The sequence below is a fragment of the Poecilia mexicana genome, unplaced genomic scaffold (genome assembly GCF_051168715.1).
Source record: "Poecilia mexicana isolate PSO_F unplaced genomic scaffold, ASM5116871v1 scaffold_18, whole genome shotgun sequence".
NCBI lineage: Eukaryota > Metazoa > Chordata > Actinopteri > Cyprinodontiformes > Poeciliidae > Poecilia > Poecilia mexicana.
Genome location: NW_028263387.1, coordinates 24,022,683 through 24,045,532, shown reverse-complemented (window position 1 = coordinate 24,045,532; position 22,850 = coordinate 24,022,683). Strand labels below are relative to the sequence as shown.

Sequence of the window (22,850 nt, the reverse complement as noted above, 5' to 3'; positions counted from 1 at the left end):
GACAGTTAACTCTGTGTTTCCCAGACCTTAAATTCTTATCAACCAGAATACCTCCTAACAGTCATATTTTGTCTTATGTTTATCTTTCTTCTTCTTTGTTGACAGTTTGACCTAGATTTGAACCGGGCTCAGACCATAGATCAGATATCACATCTGGAACTGGGTTGCTGGTTGTTTGGGTTAAATGTTTTACGACCTCTGTTGTTTTTCCTGGCTGTTCTGCTTTGACAATAAAACAGGGGCAATTGCAAGATACTTTACTTAAAGCTGACGTTTAAAAATATGGCAAAAGTTAATGACAATGACAATCACTGAACAATCCAGCATTATTTTTTCAAACCAACATTTATTAAAAAGAACGTTCTGCTCAAAATACTAGTGTACATTAACATTCAGTCAGACATGGAATAAATGTAAAAGCTAAACTCAATTATTCTACAAGGTACAGAACTCCATGAAAATCAAAATGCACAGAAATGAATCCTGCTGAATGTGTGACTCTCTAACTTCAGTATCTAATGGGATACTGATGGGCATCTTAAGCACAAATACGACTAAGTAAAACAAAAAGCTGGATTAAGAAAAACAAGCTGGTAGGCAAAAGTAGACCTAAGGTTTATCTTGGTCAGACACTGAAAGGTAAAGATAATTTCATTTATATAGCACGTTTTCAGAAACAAGGCCATTCAAAATGCTTTACAGTAGTTAAAAGGAAAAAACAAAATAACAAACCTAAAGGAAAGAGCAAAAGAAGAAAAAGCCATAAATATTTATCCAAACTAAATAAACTAGATACTCCTATTCAGGATTGATAGGTAAGTATTACTTATAACTAATTCCTTTTCTGGTTTGAATATATAAGAAGTCTAAAAATTTGCAAAGGTCGTTTTTCTGGATTCCAAGTTCTAATCCCTGTTCTGGGCTGCTAAATCAGTACAAGTATTCTCTGGACTTTCCAAGTGTGCTATAAATTTGTAAAAGTAATGAGTATTCCATAGTTTCCAAGTAATAATAAGTCAAAGTTCCTATTCTGGAAGAATTTTTTTCTGCATTCTAGGTTTGTTCTAATTCCTTTTCTGGGTTAAAAGTCAGTACTCCACAGTTTCTAACAAAAGATTTAAAAAAAAAATAGGAAAGGACACATTAGGGCAAATGGCAACATTTAGATAAAACAAAGGACAAAAAAAAGACATAAGTCAAGGCGATGACATCACAGGGCTATGAAACCACGTTGCTCAGCCTCCTGGCAGAAGTGTGTTAAGTCGTTATTAAGGCATATCCCTGCCTTGATAACATGCAAATTCAAATCCAAATGCAGCTGCTCCACAGCTGCATTTGGATTTATATATCTTCAAGGAGATTGGAAACATGCTGCCCTTCTAAGGTCACACAGGGGAAGCCAATTCAGAAATGGAATGTCTTAGGTCAGGTAGATTATGAATTTCAATCTTCCCTAAATTCTCTTCAATACATCTCAGTTCCCAATTATCCAAATTAGTTTGGTCGCTCCACTGAGCCGAAACTAGCAACTTCTCCAAGATCAGTTCCATCCCGCTAGTGAATTTTACGAGTCCTCAGCAAGGCTGCGAGTCTCAGCAAGACTCACATCCGACTTGCGTCTCTGTCCACACCAACAGTGTTTGCTAGTTTGGCCAAGACCATCACAAATTTGTTGATAAGCCAAGAATCCACAAGCTGCAAACAGTAGAAATCTTGTTATGAATAAATCCAGGTTGTATCCCGCAGGACAAGAGGCCTCTCATGTGCCCAGACGTCTCGTTTAGAAAATTTTAGAAATTGCATAGAGAAATTGGTTGAGCAGATACATAATTAGTAGATTTGGAGGATGTGCAAAGAAAGGCTCCAAAAATATAGAAAAGACAGTACAAAAACAGCAAAGTAGGGGAGGCCAGGGTAGGGAGGGAGCAGAGGAAAAAAGCATGTCTTCGCTGAGAGCAACAGAAAAAAGACCGTCACAGTGAAACACTAGCAGCCTTCAACATTCTCCTGACTAACATTTTCTCCATTCGATCTGATGCCAAAATGGATCTGAGATGTTTTGTTCCCAACACCTCAGATGTCGGAGTGAGTCCTCATGTGACAAGTTAAACTTCTTCTAATGTTGTAACTCTTTCCACAAGCCCCACAAAAGAAAGGCTTCTCACCTGTATGAACAATCATATGATGATTTAGATAGTCTTTTCGAGAGAAACTCTTTCCACAGGTCCCACAGGAGAATGGTTTCTCACCTGTATGAGTTCTCATGTGAATAATTAAATGACTTTTATGAGAGAAACTCTTTCCGCAGGTTTCACAGGAGAAAGGCTTCTCACCTGTATGAGTTCTCATGTGATCAGTTAAAACCTGTCTATAACTGTAACTCTTTCTGCAGATACCACAGGTGAAAGGCTTCTCACCTGTATGAATTCTCATGTGAACAATGAACTGATGTTTTCGAGAGAAACTCTTTCCGCAGGTCCCACAGGGGAAAGGCTTCTCACCTGTGTGAATTCTCATGTGCCGAGTTAAATTATTTCTGAAACTGTAACTCTTTCCACAGGTCCCACATAAGAAGGGCTTCTCACCAGTGTGACTTCTCATGTGCTGAGTTAAAGTCCATCTTTGTCTGTAACTCTTCCCACAAGTCCCACAAGAGAAAGGCTTCTCACCTGTGTGAACTTTCATATGAGCATTGAGATGGTTGTTTTGAGAGAAACTTTTTCCACAGGTTCCACAAAAAAAAGGATTCTGACCTGTATGAATTCTCATGTGAACAATGAACTGTCCTTTTTTAGAGAAACTCTTTCCACAGATACCACAGGTGAAAGGCTTCTCACCTGTATGAATTCTCATGTGAACAATTAACGGATGTTTTCGAGAGAAACTTTTTCCGCAGGTCCCACAGGAGAAAGGCTTCTCACCTGTATGAATTCTGATGTGATGAGTTAAAGTACCCCTGTCACTGTAACTCTTTCCACAGATACCACAGGTGAAAGGCTTCTCACCTGTATGAATTCTGATGTGATGAGTTAAACTCTGTCTGTTACTGTAACTCTTTCCACAGATATCACAGGTGAAAGGCTTCTCACCTGTATGAATTCTCATGTGAATATTGAACTGTTCTTTTTTAGAGAAACTCTTTCCACAGATATCACAGGTGAAAGGCTTCTCACCTGTATGAATTCTGATGTGATGAGTTAAACTCTGTCTACGACTGTAACTCTTTCCACAGATACCACAGGTGAAAGGCTTCTCCCCTGTATGAACTCTCATGTGAACTTTGAAGTTACCTTTATCAGAGAAACTTTTTCCGCAGGTCCCACAGGAGAAAGGCTTCTCACCTGTATGAATTTTGATGTGATGAGTTAAACTCTGTCTATTACTGTAACTCTTTCCACAGATACCACAACTGAAAGGCTTCTCACCTGTATGAATTCTAATGTGTTGAGTTAAACTCTGTCTATTACTGTAACTCTTTCCACAGATATCACAGGTGAAAGGCTTCTCACCTGTGTGAACTTTCATATGAGCATTGAGATGTGTGAAAGGTTTTACTCCTGTGTGAGTTATCATGTGTTTCGTCAAGGAAGTGTTTTGAGAAAATGTTTTATCAGAAACTTTACAAGAATATAAGTTTTTCCCTGGTTGAGCTTTCTTGTGGTCTTTTGGTTTTTCAGTGTCAGTTCTGCCTTTCTGCTGTTTGGTTTTCTCACATTTCTCCTTTTGTTTCTGTTCTTTCTTTGTCTTTTTTCCTGGGTCTTCAGAACTGCTTCCTTCCTGATCCTGGTTCTCAGCTTCTGGAGAGCCATGAGAGATGAGTTGGTTCCTCTGTGGTTCTGTTTCACTGAGAACCTCCTCCTCTTTCCACACACAGCATTGTGCGAGATCTGGACAAAAACACAAAACAAAAACTTTTAAATGTCAATCAAAGTATCCTTCACTTTATCCTGTTGATGCATCAAAAATGGATTTTCCCCAGTGTATTATAAACCCCCTGGCCCACCTACATCAACATTAAGATATCCATTCATCCATTTTCTTCCACTTATCCAGGGTCGGGTCACGGGGGCAGCAGCTTCAGAAGGGAGGCCCAGACTTCCCTCTCCCCAGCCACTTCTTCCAGCTCCTCCGGGGGAACCCCAAGGCGTTCCCAGGCCAGCCGAGAGACATCGTCCCTCCAGCGTGTCCTGGGTCTTCCTTGGGGCCTCCTCCCGGTGGGACGTGCTCGGAACTCCTCATCGGGAGGCGTCCAGGAGGCATCCTTACCAGATGCCCGAGCCTCAACTGGCTCCTCTCGACGTGGAGGAGCAGTGGCTCTACTCTGAGTCCCTCCCGGATGACCGAGCTTCTCACCTCATCTCTAAGGGAGAGCCCAGCCACCCTGCGGAGGAAACCCATTTCGGCCACTTGTATCTGGGACCTCTTTCTTTCGGTCATGACCCAAAGCTCATGAGCTCATGACCATAGATGAGGGTATGAACGTAGATCGACCGGTAAATCAAGAGCTTCGCTTTTTGACTCAGCTCTCTCTTCACCACGACGGACCGGTACAGCGCCCGCTTCACGGCAGACGCTACCCCAATCCGCCTGTCGATCTCCCGCTCCCTTCTTCCCTCATTCGTGAACATCATTAACTAGAACATTAAGATATTAAGGATATCAAATGTTCTACATAATTGCCCTGTTTTGTAATGCTTGAAGCTATTATGGTGTTAAAAGAAAAAGCAGGGAATTTCGAACCATCTGCGGAGAACATGTTCATCAAAAACTGACTGAAAAACTTTTGATTTATATGTCTCAATAAAGGTGTAAAGACCGTATTCAGGGGGGGATGAATGGTGAAGGACCAGCAGGCATTTGGGTTTGGGGCCGATGGTTTTTACCAGAGCAAGAGAGGTAGCATGAGAACAAAGGAAAGTTTGATCTCTGTAATTGGTGAAAGAGGAAATAAATCACCAAGAACAATCAATAAGTTTGGACACTGAACCTTCTTTTGCCCGTGTCTAGAAACTTGACCCCAGTGCCTCCAGTAGTGGTTTGGTGGAACTTTTATTGGATGTTTGGCTTGGCAAACAATCAGAAGTGGTTCTGTCTAGTTTGGTTCTTCACCTGTTTATCAGCTTTATTGTACCTTTATTGTGGCACACTGCAGCCGCTGCAGTTCCTAAAAACAAGCGACAAAAACTGAGCTAATCCCCTGTGTTTGCAAAACGTGGTGATATTTATAACAGTCGTCAAACTACGGCTCCTACAGCATATTTAAAATAAAACGATTGACCGATATAAATAGAAGTTCACCCCTCCTTGCATCTTGACAGAACTAACATAAACTAAACTGTTTATAGATTTGTATCATGGATAATGTATCAAACATCAGTTTTCTAAACTTTATTTTAAGTCGTATTTAATAGTATATCTAATAACAAATTATGGCGCTACTAATATTTTCGTGACAGATTTCTCCTTGTCCTGTATTGGGATAAAATGACTTTCTGGACACAATGAATCACATAGCGACCAATAGGCTCTGTCCAGTCCAGTAATATCAATTAGCAGGAGTATGAAAGATGTAAAAATAATTAACTATACTACATTAAGAAATTGTATTTCTTAAATTAAGTTTGATGCAGCTCTGCTTTCCTGAATGGACCATCTTCATCTCCACTTCAAGTGTAGCAAAGAGGCAGCTCTGTTTTATAGATTACAGTCACTAAAAGGTTGCTTTGTGCCCTTGTTTATATTTTTAATAGTGTAATTCTGTAAAGGCAAAATATGTCTGGTGGTCCAGCTCTGATTTACATATCTTGCTAAATTGCGGGTTTGAATATTGCAATACTTTCCTATAACAAAATTGACCTGCAGAAAGAAATTACTAATAAAAATATCTTACATATACATAGTGTTATGCTCTATATAGAGATGTTCGTTAGCTTTGATTGTATATCTCACAATTTTGTAATTTATCATTGTTTATTAAACTCTGAAAGCTGAGAGGCTTTGTTAATATTCTGTCCTAGAAGGCAGTAAGATGTGCCCTTTTTTTTGTTGTTGAGCACCTGCCCCTTTAGTGGCCTCTGCACGGCCCTGTGGCAGGGATGCGTTTCTCAGCATAATACCGCCATGACCGCGGTAAAGCTAGCCGGCTCATTCATATATATATATATATATATATATATATATATATATATATATATATATATATATATATATATATATATATATATATATATATATATATATATATATATATATATATATATATATATATATATATATATATATATATATATATATATATATATATATATAGAGCTGACTGTATAGCTCAGTGGGTAGACACCAGTCTACCACCCGGGAGACCGGGGTTCGAATCCGGGCTGGGGCGAGTTACAACAGTGCAATTGAGCTATGCAGTGTGGGTCCTTAGGCAAGACCCTTGGAGCTATATAGCCTACCTCATACCATGAGAGACATTGATACGCATAACATGCCGGCTCAGACGTCGCCCGGCCAAACAAGGTCTGCGTCAGGTGCTGGGGAACCAGAGCACCTTGATGAAAAATGGGCTACTGGAACAAGACGGAAATGGGCGAGAGATGAAAACATGGATCTGTTGGAATGCTACTACTCAAGTAACCCTAGTCAGAGGGGTTACATGCAAAGACTGAGGGTGGAATGGTTACTTCGACACCCACAGTCTACAATGACTGCCAAACAACTAGTAGCTCAGTGTTCCAACATCCGCAAACGGCAACTGCTATCACAACTTGAGATTGACGAGGTACAACACAAATGCTACGGCAAAAGGGAGGAGCCCAAAGGTAAGGTCAGGGGGGAGTTAACTACTCCCCACCCCGAGACTGGGCATGCAGCCCCAGTAATGAACGAACTATCAAAGCTGAACGAGACAGCAACTGACCTGAGAGAGAGAATCGTGGCCCGAATGAACACCAGGCAACCCCGACGCCAATTACAACGGCTGAGTGAAGTACCATCAGAAAGTCTCATTCAAGATGTGAATGCAGCATTGAGAACAATCCCTACCAACACCATAACAGAAACCAATGAGCTGATATACAACTCAGCATCAGTGATCCTTGAAATGCTCGGCTATAAGAGCAACTATGAGACCCAATATCCATCATGGAAAAGACGCCCTCCATGACCAGCTGCTACAGAATGGGACTCACCCTGAATGGCTAACTGAAGTGCGCACAATCCTGATCCATCTCTCTACAACATGGAAGCTCATGTCAGGCATCATAGCAGCTAAGACCACACAGTCACCCGAGACTGCAAAACCCGACACACCAACCTGTGCACCGCTTGGATTGATTACAAGAAAGCCTATGACTCAATGCCACACACTTGGATCATTGAAGGGAAAACCACCCTTGAAGCCAACTGCAAACCACTTGCACAAGTGTCCATCAAATGTGGCATATACCAAGGAGATGCTCTGTCCCCACTGCTGTTCTGCATAGGCCTGAACCCCCTTAGCCAAATCATCAACAAGACTGGCTACGGATACCGACTCAAGAATGGGGCCACAATCAGTCACCTCCTCTACATGGATGACATCAAGGATCTACAGCACTGACATTGGGATGTCATTCGGACTAGAGAAGTGTGGCCGGATGGTTACAAAGAGAGGGAAGGTCATCCACACAGAAGGGGTCTCACTCCCAGAGGGAACAATAGCAGACATAGAGCACAGCTACAAGTACCTGGGAATACCACAAGCAAATGGCAACCTCGATGAGGTCACAAGGAAAGGAGCCACAGCCAAATACCTCCAACGAATAAGGCAAGTCCTGAGAAGCCAGCTCAATGGCAAGAACAAGATCCGTGCAATAAACAGCTATGCCTTACCAGTAATCAGATACCCTGCCGGAATAATTAGCTGGCCAATGGAAGAGATAAAGGCCACGGATGTTAAGACTCGGAAGCTACTAACCATGCATGGAGGGTTCCACCCCAAATCCAGCACCCTGAGACTGTACACAAGCCGTAAGGAAGGAGGCAGAGGACTAGTGAGTGTGAGAGCCACTGTCCAGGATGAAACATCCAAGATCCATAAATACATCAAGGACAAAGCCTCAACGGACGATGTGCTCAGCGAATGTCTCAGACAATGGGGAACAGAGGACGAGGTGCTGGAGGAACCATCATGGGAAGACAAGCCCCTACATGGGATGTACCACCGACAAATAACTGAAGTGGCTGATATCAGGAAATCCTACCAATGGCTGGAGAAAGCTGGACTCAAGGACAGCACAGAGGCCCTCATCCTGGCCGCCCAGGAACAGGCACTAAACACCAGAGCAATAGAGGCTCAGATCTACCACACCAGACAAGACCCAAGGTGTAGGTTGTGCAAGGAGGCCTCTGAGACAGTCCAGCACATAACAGCAGGGTGCAAGATGCTGGCAGGGAAAGCATAGTGTACAGGAACATCTGTGCCGAATACGGACTGGAAGCCCCGAGGTCAAAGTGGGGAACACCCCCAAAGGTGGTGGAGAATGACCGAGCTAAGATCCTGTGGGACTTCCAGATCCAAACAGACAAGATGGTAATGGCGAACCAACCGGACATTGTGGTGGTGGATAAAGAACAGAGGAAAGCCGTTGTGGTGGATGTAGCAATACCAAGTGACCACAACATCAGGAAAAAGGAGCATGAGAAACTGGAGAAATACCAGGGCCTCAGAGAGGAACTGGAGAAGGCCTGGAAGGTGAAGACCACAGTGGTGCCTGTGGTCATAGGGGCCCTCGGGGCAGTCACCCCCAAACTGGAGCAGTGGCTCAAACAGATCCCAGGAACAACATCAGACATCTCAGTCCAGAAATGTGCAGTTCTAGGCACAGCCAAGATACTGCGCAGAACCCTCAAGCTCCCAGGCCTCTGGTAGAGGACCCGAGCTCAGAGGATGAAAGAGACCACCCGCGGAGGGTGAGAGGGGAATTTTTTTTTTTATAGAGAGAGAGAGAGAGAGAGAGAGAGAGAGAGAGAGAGAGTCATTTTAATCTTTTTCCCCTACGTTGCCGTGCCCATTGCTGAGAAACTCTCTGTTTCCAAAGACTGCTACCACTTCTGGATGACAGAGGGACACCTCTAGAACAGAACCAGAAAGTGGCAACCAGATCTGATGTGTTATTTCAAAATAAAAGACCATTAAAGTAGTAGTTTAGATCTATTCCACCTAAGTTGCCGTGCCCATTGCTGAGAAACTCTCTGCTTCTAAAGACTGCTACCACTTCTGGATGACAGAGGGACACCTCTAGAACAGAACCAGAAAGTGGCAACCAGATCTGATGTGTAATTTCAAAATAAAAGACCATTAAAGTAGTAGTTTAGATCTATTCCACCTAAGTTGCCATGCTCATTGCTGAGAAACTCTCTGTTTCCAAAGACTGCTACCACTTCTGGATGACAGAGGGTCACCTCTAGAACAGAACCAGAAAGTGGCAACTAGATCTGATGTGTAATTTCAAAATTAAAGCATTTCAAAATAGTCATTTGTTATGTTTTTCCCACCAATTTGCCTTGCACATTGCTGAAAAACTTTGTGTTTCCAGTGACTTCTCTCACTTCTGGGTGACAGATGGACACCTCTACAAGACAACCAGAAAATATCAAACACATATGATCTATAATTTCAAAATTAAATCCCTTTAAAATAATACGTTTTTATTTTTATATACACAAATAAGTAGAAAATGTAAAGAGCTGCCTCACTCAATCATCTTTTTTATATACAGATTTTTCTATAATCTCCTATACATGTACTACTTATATACAAACCAGATTTCAAAACAGGTGTGACACTAAACAATTTGTGAATAAAAACTGAATGCAATGATGTGGAGGTGGCAACATATAATATTTTATTCGTAACAGAACATAGATGGCAGATCAAAAGTTTAATCTGAGTAAATGTAACATTTTACAGGAGATATATGTTGAGTCAAAATTTCACAATGTCTATAGTATAAATCCCAAAAAAGATGGAACACAGCCATTTTGACCACTCTGTGGCGTCTCCCCTTCATCTTAAAACACTCAGACGTCTGGGGACAGAGGAGACGTCACTGCACCTCAAACAGGAATGCCACTGTCAAGGAAACAACAGTATGGGCTCCGGGATTACTTCCAGAAAGCATCACCAGTGAATACAATCCACCGTGCCATCCGCCGCTGCCAGCTGAAACTCTACAGAGCAAAGAGGAAGCCATTTCTAAGCAGCTCCACAAGTTCAGCCGTTTGCACTGGGCCAGGACTCATTTAAAATGGAGGGAGGCAAAATGGACGACTGTTCTGTGGTCAGATGAGTCACGATTTGAAGTTCTTTATGGATCACTGGGACGCCATGTCATCCAGACCAGAGAGGACAAGGATAACCCAAGTTGTTATCAACGCTCCGTTCAGAAGCCTGCATCGTTGATGGTATGGGGTTGCATGAGAGCTGGTGGCCTGGGCAGCTTGCATGTCTGGAAAGGCACCGTTAATGCAGAGAACTATGTTCAGGTTCTAGAACAACATATACTCCCATCTAGATGTCATCTCTTTCAGGGAAGACCCTGCATTTTTCAACAACATAATGCCAGACCACATTCTGCAGCAATCACAACATCATGGTAGGAGAAGGATCCAGGTACTGAAATGTCCAGCCTGCAGTCCAGATCTTTACCTATAGAGAACATTTGGTGCATCATAAAGAGGAAGGAGCAACAAAGAGGCCCAAGACGAATGAACAGTTAGAGGCCTGTATTAGACATGAATGGAGAGCATTCCTATTTCTAAACTTGAGAAACTGGTCTCCTCTGTCCCCAGATGTCTGAGTGTTGTAAGAAGAAGGGGAGATGGCACAGTGTGGTAAAAATGTCCGTGTTCCAACTTTTTGGGATTTATAGACATTGTGAAATTTTGACTCAACATATATCTCCTGTAAAATGTTACATTTACTCAGATTAAACTTTTGATTTGCCATCTGTTCTATTACAAATAAAATGTTATATGTTGCCACCTCCACATCATTGCATTCAGTTTTTATTCACAAATTGTTTAGTGTCACACCTATTTTGAAATCTGGTTTGTATATAAGTAGTACATGTATAGGAGATTATAGAAAAATCTGTATATAAATAAGATGATTGAATGAGGCAGCTCTTTACATTTTCTACTTATTTTTGTATATAAAAGTAAAAACGTATTATTTTAAAGGGATTTAATTTTGAAATTATAGATCATATGTGTTTGATATTTTCTGGTTGTCTTGTAGAGGTGTCCATCTGTCACCCAGAAGTGAGAGAAGTCACTGGAAACACAAAGTTTTTCAGCAATGTGCACGGCAACTTAGATGGAAAAGATAAAAAAATGACTTTTTTGATAGGCTTTTATTTTGAAATTACACATCAGATCTAGTTGCAACTTTCTGGTTCTGTTCTAGGGTTGTCCCTCTGTCACCCAGAAGTGGTAGCAGTCTTTGGAAACAGAGAGTTTCTCAGCAATGTGCACGGCAACTTAGGGGAAAAAGATAGAAATTACTATTTTGAAGAGCTTTTAGTTTGAAATTACACATCAGATCTAGTTGCAACTTTCTGGTTCTGTTCTAGGGTTGTCCCTCTGTCATCCAGAATTGGTAGGAGTCTTTGGAAACAGAGACTTTCTCAGCAATGTGCACGGCAACTTAGGGGGAAAAGATAAAAAATGACTTTTTCGATAGGCTTTTATTTTGAAATTACACATCAGATCTGGTTGCCACTTTCTGGTTCTCTTGTAGAGGTGTCCCTCTGTCACACAGAAGTGGTAGCAGTCTTTGGAAACAGAGACTTTCTCAGCAATGTGCACGGCAACTTAGGGGGAAAAGATAAAAAATGACTTTTTCGATAGGGTTTTATTTTGAAATTACACATCAGATCTGGTTGCCACTTTCTGGTTCTCTTGTAGAGGTGTCCCTCTGTCACACAGAAGTGGTAGCAGTCTTTGGAAACAGAGAGTTTCTCAGCAATGGGCACGGCAACTTAGGGGGAAAAGATAAAAATGACTATATATATATATATATATATATATATATATATATATATATATATATATATATATATATATATAGTATTAGTTTTGTATTAGTTTCTTAGCATATATTATTTTCTGTTTGCAAGTGCTGCGGCCGGATTTGAGTAGCTCAAACATGGACCGGATGTGCGCTTTTATTGTGAAAGCAGCACGTAAATGGGTGTACCATAATGTCTTGAGCGACCGCGCACTTGTATATTGTGTGCTGGGGTCCCATATGGGTTTGTCCGCGGGTTCCACGATGGCCCCACATGGGTTTGCCCATGTAGGGCCACAGCCCACATGGGCGCTACATGGGCCCTAAATGGACAAACCCATGTGGGCCACCACCATATAGGGCCCATACAGGGCCCATGTGGGCTCTGGCCCTACATGGGCAAACCCATGTGGGGCCATCATGGAACCCGCGGACAAACCCATATGGGACCCATATAGTCTGCCCTCCTTTTCCCCACATGGGGCCCATCTAGGCATGCTGGCAGGGAGCCGGCTAGCTTTACCGCGGTCCGCCACGTGTTAAAACAGCAACTAAACAATACAACCAACATGTCTGCACCTAATATACGTCGATCCAGAACCAGAACCAGAACCAAACACAGAGAAGCAGCATTCAGCGTTCGTTGAGTTCAGATCTCAATAACCTGTCTACAATTCCCTTTAACCTGTATCATCAGTAAAAATTAAGGTATTTCGTACCTATACGTTGAAGGATGATTTTCCGTATCCGAGTGAAACCCATCAGTCTGCGCTGATCGTCCATCTCTTCCTCGGACTTAACGTTGATTTCTGTCTGATCGTCCATCTCTTCCTCGGACTTAACGTTGATTTCTGTCTGATCGTCCGTCTCTTCCTCGGACTTAACGTTGATTTCTGTCTGATCGTCCGTCTCTTCCTCGGACTTAACGTTGATTTCTGTCTGATCGTCCATCTCTTCCTCGGACTTAACGTTGATTTCTTTAAACTCGGTGAATGTTTCTTCAGCAGGAGTTACCTGCTCGTTGATAAACTCTATCTGAGGCTGAACTGAAGACATTTTATTGCAAATACTCACGTATTCACCCAAAACACTAGACCTGTGAGCAGACCTATGACTAACGCTACCGCGTGGTCTGCGCTTTTCCGTGTGTTTCCCTTTCCGTGTGTTTCCCTTTAGCGATACTGAAGAAACTGTAGGCGAGTTTTTTTGTTCCGCTGTGAATTTTCCGCTCAATCATGTCTTAGCATACACTTATATTAAATACATTAGAATATTATTGAAAGGTTAATTTATTTTAGTAACTTAATTCACTCGAGTAAAACACAGTATATAGAAAAATTACACGCAGATGGATGTTTCCAAACCTATTTTTTTGTCAATTATGAGAAGAAAATATTACATCCATCCATCCATTTTCTTTACACCCTTGACCCTCAGTGGGGTCGGGAGGGTTGCTGGTGCCCCATAAATGTAACATTCAACAAAATCATTTCATAATATTTCCACAGCATCCGTAATGTACGGTCAGGAATCTATGAACATTATACACCAGTGATGTGGTAAGTATGTAGTAGAGATTTACAGACTCATTCTATACATTAGAACAGTGGTCCCCAAACTACGGCCCGTGGGCTGGGTCCGGCCCGCCTCCACATTTGGTCCGGCCCCCTGAGCATTCAGATTTTTTTTTTCATATACCGTATTTTCCAGACTATAAGCCGCTTATATGTGGATTTTTCTTCAACCACCAGGGGGCTCTTTAGCAGGAAGTGAATCATTGGAAGTCAAAATTGGAAATAAAAGAAGAAAGTGCCCATTAAAACGGAATTAGGTTTCAATAGGGAATTGAAATTTTAGAATGTTGTTGATCAGTTAAATAGCATTAAGGAGGAAAAGAAGATTTTTCGTTTTTTTAAATAATACTGGGATCATTATGAGAATTTGAGGTATAGATATTAGGATCCAATAGATGGCAGTAGTGCAACAATAATGGATGCAAGCTGCCGTTGAAGGAAGAAGAAGAAGAAGAAGAAGAAGAAGACGCTCATTTTCATTTAGCACATGCTAGTAGCAGACACGAAGGATCGGCACTTTTACTGTTACAGTTACCGTTCGTAAACTACTGTAATCAGTTCAGTTAAATCTAAACTTGGCAACTTTTTCTTTTTCAACCTTATTAAATGTGATATTTAATTGACCTGTTATGACTCAAATGTTGGCTGTCCGCCCCCCTCTGCTGCTGCTGCATCATTGTGGAAAACCTGGAGCGGCAGAGAAATCTGAGGATTATAGCTTTATTATAGGCTTTATTTCATAAATAGTCTTATTTCCTGGATTTTTTCTGTGAAGAACCCAGAGAGGGTTATTTGATTGTGCTTTCTGGAAAACAATAAATTTTTACATTTAGGTACTCCTGCAAATGTCACACTTTCTGCTACAAACTGATTCCGGCCCCCCACCAGAGAAAGGAAAAGTTATGTGGCCCTCACAGGAAAAAGTTTGGGGACCCCTGTTCTACATGGTTCAGAACTCCAAAAACACTGAAACCCACAGAATGAATCCTGCCAGAATGTGTGCCCGTCTTTAACTTCAGTATTTAATGGGATACTGGTGGGGGTCTTCAGTACAACTAGGCCTGTTGTAATAACAAATTTTGCTGGCCGTTTAATTGTCCCTGTAATTATTGCAATAAAGGATAATATTGTCATTTTGAAACCATTGTTAACTAATAGCACAAAACTGCATAACAATGTAAATACACCCTCACCTGGTCAATAAACTAACTTTGAAAGAGGAGCAGGATTGGTGGGGTTTGCATTGGGCACTGTTCACATTCACATCCTTGGTTGATGGCAGGGCCTGGGGGTGTCGCCCCCCCACAACATGTCACCCGTATCAGAAACGCCAATGCACCTCAGTATTATGTGACATTGTTAAATTGGTCGTATTGTTTGGCTGCTGTCGCTTCGGCTGATGTTCCTGTCGTGTCCCATCTCTTGGTTCAGCCCAAGTGGAGGAAAGCTGAGGCTTTTAGCTCAAAGTGTGTTTAGCTGTTACCAAGGAAACGAGATCGGATGGAGGAACTCGATGCATCAGAGATCCAGTCTCTTTTTTTAAGGTAATTTTATCTATACAGCACATTTTCAGCAACAAGGCAATTCAAAGTGCTTTACATGAATTGAAAGGAAATACAAAAATAACAAACCAAAAATATGTACAAAAGAACAAAAATAATCTAATAACGTTGGTTCAAAGTATATAAACTGGATATTTCTGTTCAGGGTTGCTAGATAAGCACAAGCATCCATCCTCTGGTCTAGTTCCTTTTCTGGGCTGGAAGAACAGGAGTCTTAAAAGTACGGTAGTCTTCTGGATTCTAGGTTTGTTCTATTTCCTTTTCTGGGTTAAAAGTGAGTACTTCACAGGTTCTAATCTAAAAAGTAACTGATAAGTAGGATAAAAAGACAACATTAGGAAGGATGTGGCACAAATAGCGAGACAAAGATATGCTGACAAAGACATTGAGTCGGAGTGTGTTTGTAACTATGATGTGTTTGCAGATTAGCCCATGTCTCTCACAGCCTTCTCTCCCTAATAAAGCCTGTGATAAAGGTGGAATAATCAAGAGTTCAGCCATGAGATTCCCCAGGTGACTTCAGCAGGGTGAGGAGACGGGAAGGAGCCGTTTGTTTACATAAACTCCAGGAGATCGGAGACAGTCGCCAAGGCTACAGGGAGCCAGATTCAGAATAACAAATTCTCTTTAGATCAGCCAGACTTTAAATTTCTGTCTGTCCTACAGTCTTTAACTGGTATATATCTTATAGTTCATCCCAATTATCCAAATAAGTTTGGCTGTTCCACTGAACCAAAGCCAGCAGCTTCTCCAAGATCGATTCCATCCTGCTAGTGAGTTTTTGAGTCCTCAGCTGGGCTGTGAGACTCAGCAAGACTCGCATCCAACTTGCGTCTCTGTCCACACCAACAGTGTTCACTAGTTCGGCTAAGTCCGTCACAAATTTGTCGATAAGCCAGGAATCCACAAGCTCCAAACCGCAGAGATTCTGTTATCATGAATAAATCCAGGGTGATTCCCGTCGGGTGTGTCCCCGAATGTCGGGAGGGCTCTCCTGTGCCCAGACTTCAAATTGAAAAGATTTTATCAATTGCATTGAGAGACCAGTTAACCAGATCTATAATCTGTAGATTCGGAGGATGTGCAAAGAAAAACTCCAAAAAGGAACACAAAAACAAAAACACAAGCAGGGGGAGAAAAGAGAGACGCAATGAAAACAAACAAGCAATTTTATTTCCCTCGTTTTATTATTGAGCTCATTTACATTTATTGAGCGATTAATTGATTTATTGTTTATTATGACAGGGCAAAGTACAATGTGACTGAGAAGTAAAACAAAAAGAAAAACTGGTTTGACATAAAAAAGCTCATGGGCAAAAATAGCCCTCAGGTCTATCTTGGCCAGACAGTTGAAGACGTAGTTACAGGGAATCACTAGCAGCCTGCAAGGCCCTGTTGACTTTAACATGTTCTATTTGATGTGAACATCATCTGACCAGATTTCCCATTGGATCTGATGTAAAAAGCATCCCAGATGTTTTGAGCCTAAGGCTTCTCATCTGGGTGACTCTTCATATGATGAGTTAAACTACTTCTATGTTTGTAACTTTTCCCACATGTCCCACATGAGAAAGGCTTCTCACCTGTATGAATCCTCAAGTGATTAAGTAAATGTGTTTTCCTCCCAAAACTCTTTCCACAGGTCCCACATGAGAAAGGCTTCTCGCCCGTATGAATCTTCATATGATTAAGTAAATACATTTCCAACCGGAAAGTTTTTCCACAAGTTCCACATGAGAAAGACTTCTGGCCTGTATGAATTTGAGTATGATGATCTAAAGTTTGTTTTAGGGTGAAACTTTTTCCACATGTCCCACATGTGAAAGGCTTCTCACCTGTGTGAATTCTCATATGGACATTTAAATGGCCTTTCTTAATGAAACTTTTTCCACATGTCCCACATGTGAAAGGTTTCTCACCTGTGTGAATTCTCATATGAACATTTAAATGGCCTTTTTTAATGAAACTCTTTTCACAGCTCCCACAAGAAAAAGGCTTCTCACCTGTATGAATCGTCATATGATCAAGTAAATGCATTTTCAACCGGAAACTTTTTCCACAGGCCTCACATGAGAAAGACTTCTGGTCTGTGTGAATTTTCATATGATCATTTAAAGTTTGTTTCATGGTGAAACTATTTCCACACATCCCACATAAAAAAGGCCTCTCACCTGTGTGATATCTCATGTGAACATTTAAAGAATCTTTTCGAGAAAAACTTTTTCCACAGCTCACGCAAGAGAAAGGCTTCTCACCTGAGTGAATTCTCATGTGGACATTTAAAATATGTTTTCGAGAGAAACTTTTTCCACAGGTTACACAACAGAAAGGCTTCTCACCTGAGTAAGTTCTCACGTGAGAAATTAAACCAGTCTTTTGTTTTTCAGTGTCAGTTCTGCCTTTCTGCTGTTTGGTTTTCTCATATTTCTCCTTTTGTTTCTGTTCTCTCTTTCTCTTTTTTCCTGGGTCTTCAGAATTGCTTCCTTCCTGATCCTGGTTCTCAGCTTCTGGAGAGCCATGAGAGACGAGTTGGTTGCTCTGTGGTTCTGTTTCATTGAGAACATCCTCCTCTTTACACAAATAACACTGTGGGAGATCTGGACAAAAACACAAAGCAAAAGCTTTTAAATGTCAATCAAACAAAGAATCCTTCACTTTACTTCTTGATGCATCATCAGGATTTTCTTGGTTATTATAAAATTACAATCTTATAAGAATGAACATTAACTCAACTAATGAGGTTATTCTGATCAGACTAGAACAAGATGCGAGTCAAAATACATTATGAACTTCCAGGTGAGCAAACAAGATGGCGATAGCTTAACCTGGTGGCTTCCTGACAAATATTACAAAAAGTTTTCTTTCTCTATGTAGCTTCAGGATATATACAGTATATTACATTAAAGAGTGACATAAAATACCTAAAGCGAAACACTAAAGGTTTTTTAAATCTCAACCACTGATATTGTCAGACATTGCTCCACTCACACACACTCAACACAAACTTTCAAAAGCATGACTAAATCTCAGCCTTTACTTTCCTGTGAATCGAAGCAGAATTGGTAACAATCAATCAATCAAATTTTGTTTGTATAGCACATTTCAGCTGCAATACTGAAATATATTGCAGCTGTATTTTTGTGTTTACATCATAAACACAAAAACAGTTACGCAACATTGAATCATGAATCACTTGATTGTTGATTCAATGTAATAATTGATTACCATATTTTCCAGACTATAGAGCACACTTAACTATAAGGTGCCCCCTCAAAGGTTGTTTTTTTTTTTTTTAAACTGGAAGCGTACATATATAAGCCGCACCGGACTATAAGCCACTGATATCTCTGCCACTCTCGGTTTTCCAATCTGCTACTAAGAACGCAGGCCTTCGTCTCCAACGCCGAACCATGAATTCATTCATGCTGAGCTTACGTCTATCAATCAAAGTTGAAGGCAATCGATCTGTACTGCCAGAACAGATCGATAGAGAATGAGTTTGAAAACATTTCTCTGTCTTGCCTGCTGCTTGCATGTGCTTTTTCTAAATGAAAATTAGCACTTTCATCTTTGATTTCCAATTTTGACTTCCAGTGATTCACTTCCTGCTAAGAGCCCCCTGGTGGTTAAAGAAAAATCCACAGAAAAGCTGCACTGGGCTATGAGGCACATGGTTCAAAGCGTGGGAAAAAAGTAGCGGCTTCTAGTTAAAAAAACATGATGTTTCAAATCCAACTCTTAACAGGTGGATTTTTAGCTGAGTTTCAAAGGAAGTCATTGTTTCAGCTGTATGTATTGTGGTGCTAAACCATGCAGTGATTTATAAGCTAACAACAATATTTTAAAATCTTATCTGCAGAGCTACAGGGAGCCAGTGTAGGGACTTTAAAGCTGGTGTTATGTGTTCTATCTTCCTGTGGGTGATCAATGTTTTACTTTATTTAGTTCACGAATAAGTAATAATAAGAAATCTAGCATTTCTACAATTGTTGCAGATGTCTTATATCTCAGGCTAATCATGTTGATGTCAATTAAGTTGATTCACTATTTACCTCTTTGTGTTCTGCCAATGAGCAATGCTAATGCTGTTAGCATCTAAGGAGTGTGACGACGAGACAGACAGAAGAACTGTCAAGAAAGAGACGAAGTGTCAAAAGTGTGGGATCACCTTAAACTAAATAGAAAACAAAGTAATTAAATCCCAAAAATATTTTAGTTCATCATAGGTAGGCCTGTCGCAATAAACAGCAAATCAATTAATTGCACAATAAAGTAAAAATAGCTTTGTAATAAAATGAGGGTGATAATATTGCTTGTTTGTTTTTGTCGTGTCTCTCTTCCTATCAAAGAGTCTGGATGACAAGGTTTCACTCTGATGCATCTAGCAACACCTTCCCTCTCGTTTCCTTGGTAACGGCTACACACACAGGGAGCTAATAGTCTTAGCTTTCCTCCACTCGGGCTGAACCCCGAACCCCCCAATCTTGGAAAAGTCTAGAATTGTCCCCACCAAAGAAATCATGAATGAAAACAATATCAATATAAAAAGGCAATAAAAAGAAAGTACGAAGTAAATCTGCCAGTCATCTAAGAAAAAATAAGAATTAATCCCCCCCCCCCCCCATTATTGTTAGAACAATGGTTCCGTCCAAAGTGTAGGCGGAGCAACAGCTGTGCTGCTGAACGGCACAGGTTCCCTTAGAGCCGCTAAGTGAGGAGCTAGCTGCTAGCTGTTAGCTGTGGCTCTGCAGCACTAACAATAAAACCCCCCAGTAAGTAAATACTTAAAGCAAACACATGTTACACATTTTATTTACTGTCTCTGCTCAATAGGAAGAAACACATTGACAATAAACAGTTTGTTATTTAATAACTTTGGCCGAATCATGATATGACCTTATGCCTTGGAAATCAAAGCTAGCTAAACTGCTGCATTGTTTTCATATACTTAGTTACTTTTTCTGTCGAAGCCAATAGTTCAATTATATTAAGCCGTCTAACTCTTCCTCTAATAACAAGAGTTTGAAACGGGAGGGAGCGGCTGAGCATTGGCTGACAGCCAAGAGCAGAGGGGCTACTGCAGCTAGCAGTAAAAAAATAAAGTTTGCCTTTATTTCTTATCATCTTCAACGTATAGCCTTTAAAACCACAAAATAAAACCTGAATATTTTTCTAGAAAACTCTGGTGCTGACCTTAAGTTTATGCTGTTTATGCTTCCCAAATATTCAATTCCTGTGTATTTATAGGCTTTAACATGAGACCCCCACCCCCAAAAAACCCTAAAAGTTTAAAGCAACTTAAGTTATAATTTTAATAGCACATGACTTGTATTGAGAACCACTGCAATAAACCAATATTTATGAGGAATTTTATTAAATGGAGTTACTTATTAAAACTTGTTTTTAGAGCCTTAAGTTTTTGTAAAGGTGTAGCAGAGATTAGATCGATAATGGTGAACCAAACTCATATCTGAGCAACATTTGAATCATTTTTGATGATGCAGCTTGAACACACACAAAAAAATTTAAACCACACTTTACTATAACTGTAACTGTAAGCAGTGTCATTGTGTGCCCGGTACCTCAGTAACCTGCTCTGCTCCTCATCTCCAACCACAGAGCGCAGCAGAAAACCCGGTGAGGAGAAGCGAGTTGAGGAAACGCAGGTTTAAAACCCAAACTTGACAGCTGCAGTCTGGGAGGACTTTGGACTCAAACTGAACGACCGTGGTGAACCACTGAACATGTGGAGCCGCCTTGTGGTAAAACAGTAGCAACTAAACCAGGGGTGTCAAACTCCAGTCCTCAAGGGCCGCTGTCCTGCAGTGTTTAGATGTGCCACAGGTAAAAAACAGTGGAATGAAATGGCTTAATTACCTCCTCCCTGTGTAGATCGGTTCTCCTGAGCCTTGCTAATGACCTAATTATTCTTTTCAGGTGTGGTGCAGCAGAGGCACATCTAAAAGTTGCAGGACAGCGTCCCTTGAGGACTGGAGTTTGACACCCCTGAACTAAACAATACAACCTCTCAGGTCTTCTCTGCTACTAGAACCAGAACCAGCATTCAGCGCTCTACGAGTTCAGAGCTCCTTAACCTGTCTCCAATTCCCGTTAATCGGTATCATCAGTAAAACATGATGATTTTTCGTACCTATCCGGTGTAAGATTATATTTGGTATCCTGGTGAAATCCAGCAGTCTGCGATGATCATCCGTCTGTTCCTCAGACTTCACGTTGATTTCTGTCTGATCGTCCGTCTGTTCCTCAGACTTCACGTTGATTTCTGTCTGATCGTCCGTCTGTTCCTCGGACTTCACGTTGATTTCTGTCTGATCGTCCGTCTGTTCCTCGGACTTCACGTTGATTTCTGTCTGATCGTCCGTCTGTTCCTCAGACTTCACGTTGATTTCTGTCTGATCGTCCGTCTGTTCCTCAGACTTCACGTTGATTTCTGTCTGATCGTCCGTCTGTTCCTCAGACTTCACGTTGATTTCTGTCTGATCGTCCGTCTGTTCCTCAGACTTCACGTTGATTTCTGTCTGATCGTCCGTCTGTTCCTCAGACTTCACTTTGATTTCCGTCTGATCGTCCGTCTGTTCCTCAGACTTCACGTTGATTTCTGTCTGATCGTCCGTCTGTTCCTCAGACTTCACGTTGATTTCTGTCTGATCGTCCGTCTGTTCCTCGATCTTGACTTTGATTTCTTTAAACTCTGTGAATGTTTCTTCAGCAGGAGTTACCTGCTCGTTGATAAAGGGCTGAATTGAAGACATTTTTTACCCAAGACACTAGATCTGACAAAGGCAAAGCTAGCACTACCGCATGCTCTGCTCTTTTCCGCGTGTTTCACTTTGGCTGTGTACTGACGAAACTGTAAACAAGCTTTTTGTTCCCCTTTTAATGTTCCGCTCTAAGTTCCCTCTTAGCATACACTTATGTTAAATAAATTAGAATATTATTGAAAGATTAATTTATTTTTACTAACTTAATTAGGTACTTCTAATCTTACAAAATCACCATATCGGAATGTATATTGTAAATTTTTGCACATGATCTTTCTGGTTTGTAAAACAGAGTTTAATGTTTTTATATCAAGTTGTAGTTTTGTATTTTGTGATTCAGTTTTAAAGTTAAACAGTGAATGACTACACATATTTTAGAAAAACATAGAAATTTGTGGTTTTGGCCTGAAAAGATTGAGAATAGAAAGACGTTGCCAATGAAAGAAGTGAAAATATAAAGGTCAGTGAAGAGGCAAGATGTGAGAAGAACATAGGAGATCACATTAATTAGAGCCATCAAAAAATAAATGTATTCTGGTTATTTTGAACAATTTGTGGCCTGTTTTTTTTATTTCTGATATATTTTTCTTCATATATTTAGTTATGTGGAAACCAGACACATGATTCACTAGTTTATACATTTTTCATTTGAAACTAAAATTAAACACCGTCACAATTTTTTTTGGATTGTGATGTGGAAAATTGATTAATTTTAAAATGTCTGACAAAGTGATTGGTCAGAGAAAAACAATTTAAGAAGGTTAATACATTTACATGAAGACCTGCATATAATTGTAGGCCTTCAATTACATGTAAATGAGAGTTCCTACATTCAACCAAACAAACACAAAAAAATCAGTTTAATCTTCATAACCACATC

At 40.7% G+C, this 22,850-nt stretch overlaps 2 protein-coding genes across 2 annotated transcripts; both read right to left on the bottom strand.

Moving 5' to 3' along the window:
- Nucleotides 1–326: 326 nt before the first annotated feature.
- Nucleotides 327–13,171, bottom strand: LOC106909888 (uncharacterized). The gene is made up of 2 exons (XM_088016156.1): nt 12,772–13,171; nt 327–3,887 (listed from the first exon to the last, which is right to left on the bottom strand). The coding sequence occupies exons 1-2, from the start codon at nt 13,106–13,108 to the stop codon at nt 2,074–2,076; spliced, it is 2,151 nt and encodes a 716-aa protein (XP_087872282.1). The 5' UTR covers nt 13,109–13,171; the 3' UTR covers nt 327–2,073.
- Nucleotides 13,172–16,356: 3,185 nt separating this feature from the next.
- Nucleotides 16,357–22,071, bottom strand: LOC106908534 (uncharacterized). Its single transcript, XM_014974669.2, has 2 exons — nt 21,340–22,071; nt 16,357–17,785 (listed from the first exon to the last, which is right to left on the bottom strand). The coding sequence occupies exons 1-2, from the start codon at nt 21,959–21,961 to the stop codon at nt 16,674–16,676; spliced, it is 1,734 nt and encodes a 577-aa protein (XP_014830155.2). The 5' UTR covers nt 21,962–22,071; the 3' UTR covers nt 16,357–16,673.
- Nucleotides 22,072–22,850: the final 779 nt, after the last annotated feature.

What these genes read in the sequence shown, in the direction of transcription:
- LOC106909888 (XM_088016156.1), bottom strand. Translation starts at nt 13,108, where the DNA reads ATGTCTTCAGTTCAGCCTCAGATAGAGTTTATCAACGAGCAGGTAACT. An exon ending in AATCATCCTTCAACGTATAG is followed by an intron (nt 3,888 to 12,771) that starts GTACGAAATACC and finishes GTTTTTGTCCAG; the next exon opens with ATCTCGCACAATGCTGTGTG.
- LOC106908534 (XM_014974669.2), bottom strand. Translation starts at nt 21,961, where the DNA reads ATGTCTTCAATTCAGCCCTTTATCAACGAGCAGGTAACTCCTGCTGAA. An exon ending in TATAATCTTACACCGGATAG is followed by an intron (nt 17,786 to 21,339) that starts GTACGAAAAATC and finishes GTTTTTGTCCAG; the next exon opens with ATCTCCCACAGTGTTATTTG.